This window comes from Pyxicephalus adspersus, unplaced genomic scaffold, assembly GCF_032062135.1.
Source record: "Pyxicephalus adspersus unplaced genomic scaffold, UCB_Pads_2.0 Sca329, whole genome shotgun sequence".
Taxonomy (NCBI): Eukaryota; Metazoa; Chordata; class Amphibia; order Anura; family Pyxicephalidae; genus Pyxicephalus; species Pyxicephalus adspersus.
In genome coordinates, this window is record NW_027317336.1 from 6,130 (window position 1) to 15,038 (window position 8,909).

The window sequence follows — 8,909 nt, forward strand, 5'->3', positions numbered from 1 at the left end:
ATACATACCATACCTACAATCTATCTATCTATCTATCTATCTATCTATCTATCTATCTATCTATCTTTGATGATGAGCTAAAAACATTTCATCCTTCACTATTTAAGTTATACACACTTATCAGGTAATCATATGTTAGTCAGCTGTATCCTCATGACTGTTTTGTAATAAAATCAACATGTATTTTATTTAAAATTACACAGTAATCAATAAAACAAATTAATTCTAGATGGATATAAAATATACTCTAATATTTGAAAGTTTTTAGAGAACGGGGAAACCAAAGAGTTGAACTAAGTGCTGTTTGAGACAATGAATTCTGCAAGATATAAATTCTATCACATACATGGAGTGGATTTCAGAGATTATATTGATACATTTTTCTCTAACAAGGAGGACATGATCTATGGAGAGGATTCTTTGAAATTTCCAATGGCACATCTTCACTACCAGTTTAGCAGTGGTATGTACAGTATATGTCAGTAGATATGACAAAAATGTAACTAAATATTGTACTAACAGTAGAAATGGAATCCAAGAGCATCATTCTCATAGTTTAAATGATTCTTCTTCTACCTATTATTGGACCTATTTTGAGGAGCCCGGTCAGAACAGGTGTCCCCAGCTGCCCAGCTTGCTGAATTGGCACAATGGCAGGAGACTACTGTACTGTCACCAACAATTGTATGCTCTAAGCCTTGTAAGTAAAAGAGAAACAACAACTGAAAAAATGTTAGCGAAATGCCAATTAATAACCAAGTTCAAAGAATAGGTGGTTATGTGTTACTTTAGATGTGACCTGGTGCAATTCACAAGAATACACTGATATGTGATCCTTGAATGCTCAGGTTTCAGAATAACTAGGCAGAATGTGCAATGTTACAATTGACTTTTTATCACTGGTCTGCATTGTAGATTATGTAATTAAAGAACAGATCAAGTCACAGTACAATTTTTTAAACTGTAAAATATAGTTTGGGCTTCCTATTGAGCTTATTTTTGGGCATATGCAGTGTCAAAGCCAAACAATCAGACATATTACCTGTATAAACAGATCCAGTATAGAGTGGCAGCATTAAATCTGTCTTTTAGTGGAATAATGCAACCAATCACACTTCTATATAACATATTAGGCTATTTTCCCCAAGTAGTGCCTAAAAGCAAAAAAGGGAAATCTCTTCTTGTAATAAAATCAATTTTTGGAAATACCAAAATCTGTCATTTTCCTACAGGTCAAATTGCAGGTACTCTTTTGATAGACATCAGCATTGGGTCTGTTCTCCACCAGCTTTTTTTTGCCTCAAATTGCTTTAAAGAAATTGTTGTATTAAAATTCAACGAGAAATGTATCATGGAACTGACCAGATGGCTGCATGACCGCACCGGAGCATTTGACTGGACACATGCATCAGCTGCCGCTGTTGAGTTAGAAGGAAAAAGGTAAATTGTCCTATAACAGAAGTCATAATTTTCTCCAAGACTTTAGGAGTCTCTCACATTGTTGTGTAGGAATTTTGGCTCCCTCTTTTTACAGGCCGAGGTTTGCTGACCTAAGGTTTGGACTTTGACTGGGTTATTGAAGCTTTTCTTTTCTTATTGATTCTTTTCTTTGCAGCTATTTGGTTGTAAGTTTGCTGGTGTGCTTGGGATTATCGTCTGCATGAACCAATTGTGGCCAAGCTTTAGCTTTTGCACAGATGGCATAAGATGTGATTCTAGATTACTTTAGTATAGCGAAGACTTAATGATCGACTTGAGTGACTTTGAAATGGTTTAGGAAGTTTGTGCTAATATGCTGTGTTTGGTTTTGCCAAATGTGGTGCTTTGCATTATGGTCAAATATCTTCACTTTCGTCTCATCTGTCCAATGAACAGATCTAGAAGTCTTATAGTTCATTCATTTGCAATTTTAAAAATCAAAGCCAAGAGTTAGTTCCAAAGCAAGCCCCTCTACATAATATTGTCACCAAAATTGCTGGGTGGAGGGGCTGGGTAGACCTGAGGAAAATGCCCCAAGTAAGTAAACGTGAATTTTTGAATGTATGCTTTTTATCATGCTTCTCAGCTTAGGTGGGGCATGCTAGCTTAGAACTTGTGCAAGAAACAAAAGAGGGAACCCTATCTATGATAATAAGGAATATACTGGCCAACCCTATAATTAGTCAAGGTATGAATCAAGTAGAAAAGAGACGGGGATTTTGGCAGCAAATTAAGCTGTATTTTTCAAAAAAGTACAACGTGAGTGACACATATTTCATTACATCAGTGTAAGAAAAGCAAACAAGGTAAAATCACACTTGGACTGTGAAGGTGTTCCTTGATAGGGATATACCTTGCTTTCTAAGTATAGAATCGTCTGACTAAGTGTTGCAACAAAGGTATGGCCCAAATGAGTTTATACACTAGGGTCAGTGGGGTATACGATATTGCATGCCACCAGTAGTCATCCACAACCTCTTAAAAGGAGTACCCCATATAGCCAAAATGTGAGACTCCGTAGGAATTGTTCTAACGATGAAGACTTCAAGATGGAAGCCAAAGCATTACAAATAAGACTTCTAGCCAGAGGTTACTCCAAGAAAGTCTTGAAGAAATCTTTTCAAAGAGCATATAACAAGTCTAGGACAGAACTCTTATCAGACAAAAATATACAACAACCTGCCTCTAAATTACAAGGCATTCCCTTAGTGACCAAATTTCATCAAAATCATGAATTATTCACAAATATCTGCAGTAAGCTTTGACATCTATCAGAACATCAACTGTGCAAATATGTGACTGACAAACCATAAATTATTTATAGAAAATCCCCTTCTTTCAAGGATCATTTGATAGATAGCCATTTCATGACGAAACAATCAGACGCAAATAGCACCAATGGAACATTCCGATGTGGTAAATGTTCTCAATGCGAATGGGTAAATGAAGCACTATGTTTTACACTTTCTAATAGAAAAGTTCACTGTCCTAATGCATACATAGATTCTACACCTGAATCTGTAATATACCTGATCACATGTGAATATGGATCATTCTACATAGGCAAATCAAAAAGACAACTCAGGAAAAGGATATATGAGCACATCTATTAAATAACCTCAGGCAAGATAACAACACCATTGAGTTACCACAGTGGTATAAAACATTACTATAACCCTAGGTGATCAAGTTTTATGCATTGGAGCATGTGCTCGCCAACCCGCATGGTTGTGACACTGACATTAAACTAATGAGATGTGAGACCAAATGGATTTTTAACTTGCAAGCAACCAAAAAAACGAGCTTGAACAACATCATGATTTTCAAACCCTTTCTGTCTAGTTAAATCTCCTATCTCCTTCCCTTTTTACATACTACTGTAACAACATTTCTCCTTATACCACCTTGGTACGCTGACCTATATAGGATATGTAGTCCACCTTAGATGATCAGGATCTGTATAATCAACAATCTTTTTCTTGTCCCCCCCCCCCCCCCCCATTATGATTATATAATCTGTTTTTAAGATATATGTTTATATACCACCGGATCATATTTGTAATAAGATTCTCAGCTAATATAATATTAACCGTCATTTTATCTATGATCCGAGTGTATGGACATAGATTACTTTAATGAGTGGATTATCATTTTTTATACCTACATACGAAATGATCTGAACAGTGGTAATCACAATAGCAATATGTATCCATTACCCTATGTATCTATATAGATCGTTTTAATTGGCTTATTATGAACAATGGAGAAGTCCTGAGTTGCATTCATTTAATAGGATATCCGTTTTGCTAACACATCCTTTATACACAGATGTACTACCCATCCAACAGACTCTTCTTATTAATCATCAAAAGTTCATAACCATCTTTCCCCCCCCTGATGCTGCCTGTCCCCTCTCGTTCCAAACTTCCCCTCCACCCCGCAATAGATATTATGTTTATACCCTACTGTACAGACGCTCTGACTCTCCTTGTATATCTCCTGATGAAGCCATCTGGCGAAACGCGTCGGGTTTGAGATATGTGAACTTTATGTACCTTTGTTGCAACACTTAGTCAGATGATTCTATACTTAGAAAGCAAGGCAAATCCCTATCAGGGGACACCTTCACAGTCCAACTGTAATTTTACCGTGTTTGCTTTTCTTACACTGATGTAATGAAATATGTGTCACTCACATTGTACTTTTTTGAAAAATACACCTAAATTTGCTGACAAAAATCCCTGTCTCTTTTCTACTTGATTCATACCTAGTGTACAACTTGACAAATCAATGTCTAGTTTAAAACATTATTTCCCTGCTGACCCACAGCCCATTCAGGTATTTGCAAACAAACACTGCTTGGGAAGCTGCCCCAGCCTTCTCTGTAGGGACAAATGGCTTCCCCTCTCTCCTGCAATGGTGACAAACTTAAATGTTTGGTAATTCATACACATAGGATGTTTACATTTTTGTAAAACTAAATCTTGGCAGATTTGCTCATTATTATTCAAAAGATCTTTTTTCCTTTTGAAATATTGTAAAATGTCCTTATATTCTTTATTATATATATATATATGTTATATATTATATATATATATTATATGTATATATATATATTTTTTTTTGTTTCCTCAGAGACAATTTACATAAAAAAGAAATGCACCTTAAGTCATCTATTAAGCAGATTTTGAAATGTGATCTTGGACAGGAAAACATAACCGCCCCGGTAGACCTACCACTCTCGTATTGCCTCCAGGATCAGGGGAGCAGAGCTGTCAGCATAGTAAAGCTCCGCTGATTGCTCTGCTCCCTGAGGAAAGGGAAAGCCTGATTACAGCAACGGCATCATCAGGCTTTCCCTTTCCCCAGCAACTCAGGGAGCCGAGCAATCAGCGGAGCTTTACTATGCTGACAGCTCTGCTCCTCTGATCCTGGAGGCAATACGAGGGCAATAGAGGTTGGATGGAGATTACTATCTCCATTCATACCTCTACTGCTCTGTGATTGTCTGAGGAAGGAGAAACCCTGATGATGCTTGAGCTGTCATCAGGGTTTCCTATTTCTCAGCCAATCACAGAGCAGTAAAGCTATGAATGGAGATAGTATCCCCATTCAACCTCTATTGCCCTCCTATTGCCTGCGGTTACAGCTAATTGAAGGCACCTGCTTTCAATTAGCTGTGACCGCACAGTTCCCACGGTCCAGGAATCCCACAATGACATTATGATTCATATTGTCATTGTCGGATAACCTGTAAAAAATAAAAAAAAAAACAAGTTTAAAATAAAAAACACATACGAAATAAATAATTAATAATTCCTCCCGAATTTTTGCTGTCGAATGCAGCAAAATTCGGTTCGGGTCTACCCGAATTCGAACAGCCAAATTCAGGTCGAATATAGGGACAACCCGAAATCGAATATCAACACTAGTAATGACTTATGACTATAGTAGGGACATTAGATTGTGAGCCACTTTGAGGAACAGCTAGTGACATGACTTTGGACTTTGTACAGCACCGCATAATATGTTGGCACTGTATAAATACTGTATAATATTAATATCAAGTTATTGGTGGGGCAGAAATAGCGTTAAGGAAGGACGCTTATGTCTATCATTTCTTCTGTCATACACCACCTTGCTGGGGCATACCCATTATAATAATTATAATTGTGGCCTGATCCACCCGAAAACTGATGTGTTATTATTATTATTATTATTAATATTAATATTAATAAAAATAATAATAATAAACAGGATTTATATAGCACCAACATATTACGCAGCGCTGTACATTAAAAAGGGATGATTGTCATCTCTACTCTATGAGTTTTCTAAGAAAGCCAGAAAAATACATCAGATACATAAGATCATTGTCACTGGAAACAATTTTTGTGATCATTTCTAGAAACAGATAAATGAATGAGCGTTGTAAATACAGCAATGTTCTGTTCTAAGGACAGGGGAGGATAAGTGGCACCCCGCTGTGCTTTCCCCTATAGGAAAAAACAGTAGCCATTCCTGATAAGTCGTTCATCAATCCATTAGGGTGTATTCATAAACAACATCCAGGACTGCTGTACATATTTTCACCCTGGACAAGCACAACCGTCTCTGGTGACAATCATCTGACATGTCTATGTAGCTATGGGGCAAGTAAAAGAAATAGACCTCGTAGAGATCTGTACATACTAAAGTACTAGGATTTTTTTAAATTGCATTTTCTATTGTATACCATTAGCAGTACACATCAATAAATAACACAGCCTCCAGTGCAAATAATAATAATTATATTAGGCTTTAACAAACGGGTGATTATGTCAGAGGGTCTGAGACTGACCAAGTAATAAAGAGAATTGACTTCAGTAGACCTTTCCTGTAGCTAGTAGGAAGCCCACAGGAGTAAAAGACAAGTATAAGCTAAGTATATTTGTTTTTTATGTCCCTTCCTGAAAAAAAACAGCCCCCCCCCTGCAAAGTTTATCTTTTATGTGGACTACTGTGTTTAGTATTTGCCAGTAGGAGCCTATTGTTAGTGTTTAAGGGCATACATATTCTTTTCAATGACTGTTTAGAACTACATATAAAATATATCAAAATGTTGCAAATGAATGTATGATTCTGTGTTATATTGGAAACACTCTCTTTCTGTATATAGTTTGTAATTACATATGTACAGGAAGCAGCCATATTTATTCATTACATATGGTGTCTCTTCTTCCAGTCATGCAGTGTAAAGGTGCGTACACACTTCCAATTTTTATCGTTCCAATCGAACGACGAACGATCGATTGGGCAAAAAAATCGTTCGTAAAAAAGTAACCGCACCCTTGATGGAGTTTATATTTGGATATGGGGAATGGAAGTCAGGAATTAAAAAATAGTATGGACACCAAACTTTCCAGGCAAACACAAGCAGGACTATGAATTATGGAAGGAAGGTCTAACCTTTGGGGTATCTAAAACATCTAAGATCTGATCCAGGAGATCTGATTTGGCCTACTAGGCTCTAGTTATAAATAAAACAATAAAAGATTTTTAAATATAATGAACCTTCTCCCCTGCAGCTCAGTGACGATTGTTGAGGTGTGCAGCCAATCAAAAGCTCCAGTTCGAGTGTCCAGCCATTTATTGATTTCCATGATGCATCTCTCATGGAGTCTTAGCAGGATGATGTCTTTGAAGAAATCACAAAATGGGTAAAGATGATGAATTATAGAGCCAAGAGAAAAATCAATCAGGAGTCCTCCCTGAATGTGACCTGCAAGAATATGGTATATCAGATATGTGTAACCATCATGCCAAACGAGACATCATTCTAGACAAAAAACTGCATAAAAATCAATCACAATAAAATCCATTTTTCCAATAGTGTTAAAACTATATTTGTGCTGTTTGTTCAAAGATTCTTGGATTAAAAAATGCTCAAAGAAAACATAACCTGAAAAAGAAGACGAGATTACATAGTGGCTAGGTCCCTAACATGTACAAGGAAACATTACATTCCCTAGAGCGGGAGTGTGCCAACCACAATATAAATAGTATAGGATATTAGTCCAGACAGAGGGTTTTTTTGGCAACAAAGTATTGTATTAACCATAAATGCTCATAATACAATACATTCACAAACATACCTTGAGATTAAACATCTCCTACAATATTGATAATAGCATTGTTTGGGCCAATGTAAATGGCAGTGTACAACTGACAATAGCATTGCAATATTGGTATTTCGTTTTTAGGCCAGTATAGATGGCGCTGGACAACTGACCATAACTGACCATACAATAGAACATATAAGGGATTATAGGAAAAATCCCAATAGTACAGTATCCACAAAGTAGAGATGCGAAGAAACGCAGATGTGAGACCATGGAAACCCGATGCGTTTCCCCAACTAGGGCTTCCTCAGGGGTGATATCACGCAAACAGAACACTGTTTTATGATAATCCAGGTGATAGAGATATATGGAAGATGGTAGATCATGCCAAAGTGATATTTGTGAGGATTTATGTCACTTAAGGAGAGGCTGGGGAGAGTGAGCAGGTTTTGGCATCATGACGTCACTCTGGGGGAAGATTCTCCACCTTTGAGTGACACACAGCTCCCGGCGCATGCGTGGTCTAGATAGATAGATAGATGGATAGATAGATAGATAGATAGATAGATAATAGATAGATAGATAGATAGATAGAGGGATAGATAGATAGATAGATGTATAGCTAGCTAGATAGATAGATAAATAGATAGATAGATAGATATTTAGTTCTGATACCACTTGCTATCTATCAATATAAATATTAAATATAAATATAAAAATTTCTGTATTTCTGTAAAAAAATATCCAGATTTTTAATATTGATACCACTTGCAATCTATCAAAATAAACAGAAACATTTCTTTATTTCTGTAAAAAATACATATATTTAATTCTGATACAACTTGCTATCTATCAAAATAAATATAAACATTTCTGTATTTGTGTAAAAAAAATACAGATATCAAAATGAACAGAAAAATTTCTGTATTTCTGTAAAAAAAAATACACATATTTAATTCTGAAACCCCTTGCTATCTATCAATATAAATATAAAAATTTCTGTATTTCTGTAAAAAGAAATACAGACATTTAATTCTAATACCACTTGCTATCTATCAAAATAAATATAAAAATTTCTGTATTTTTGTAACAAAAATACAGATATTTAATTCTGATACGACTTGCTATCTATCAATATAAATATAAAAATGTCTGTACTTCTGTAAAAAAAAAATACAGATATTTAATTTTGATAAGACTTGCAATCTATTAAAATAAATATAAAAATTTCTTTATTTCTGTAAAAAAAATACAGATATTTAATTCTAATACCACTTGCTATCTATCAAAATAAATATAAAAATGTTTCTATTTGTGTAAAAAAAAAAT

At 35.5% G+C, this 8,909-nt stretch overlaps 1 protein-coding gene across 1 annotated transcript; it reads left to right on the top strand.

The window, feature by feature from the left end:
• Positions 1-312: 312 nt before the first annotated feature.
• LOC140345010 (indolethylamine N-methyltransferase-like) lies at positions 313-4,777 on the top strand. Its single transcript, XM_072432183.1, has 3 exons — positions 313-463; positions 1,233-1,440; positions 4,615-4,777. Exons 1-3 carry the CDS (start codon positions 313-315, stop codon positions 4,775-4,777), a joined length of 522 nt encoding a protein of 173 aa, XP_072288284.1.
• The last annotated feature ends 4,132 nt before the right edge of the window (positions 4,778-8,909 follow it).

What these genes read in the sequence shown, in the direction of transcription:
- LOC140345010 (XM_072432183.1), top strand. Translation starts at nt 313, where the DNA reads ATGAATTCTGCAAGATATAAATTCTATCACATACATGGAGTGGATTTC. An exon ending in TCACTACCAGTTTAGCAGTG is followed by an intron (nt 464 to 1,232) that starts GTATGTACAGTA and finishes ATTTTCCTACAG; the next exon opens with GTCAAATTGCAGGTACTCTT. An exon ending in GTTGAGTTAGAAGGAAAAAG is followed by an intron (nt 1,441 to 4,614) that starts GTAAATTGTCCT and finishes TTGTTTCCTCAG; the next exon opens with AGACAATTTACATAAAAAAG.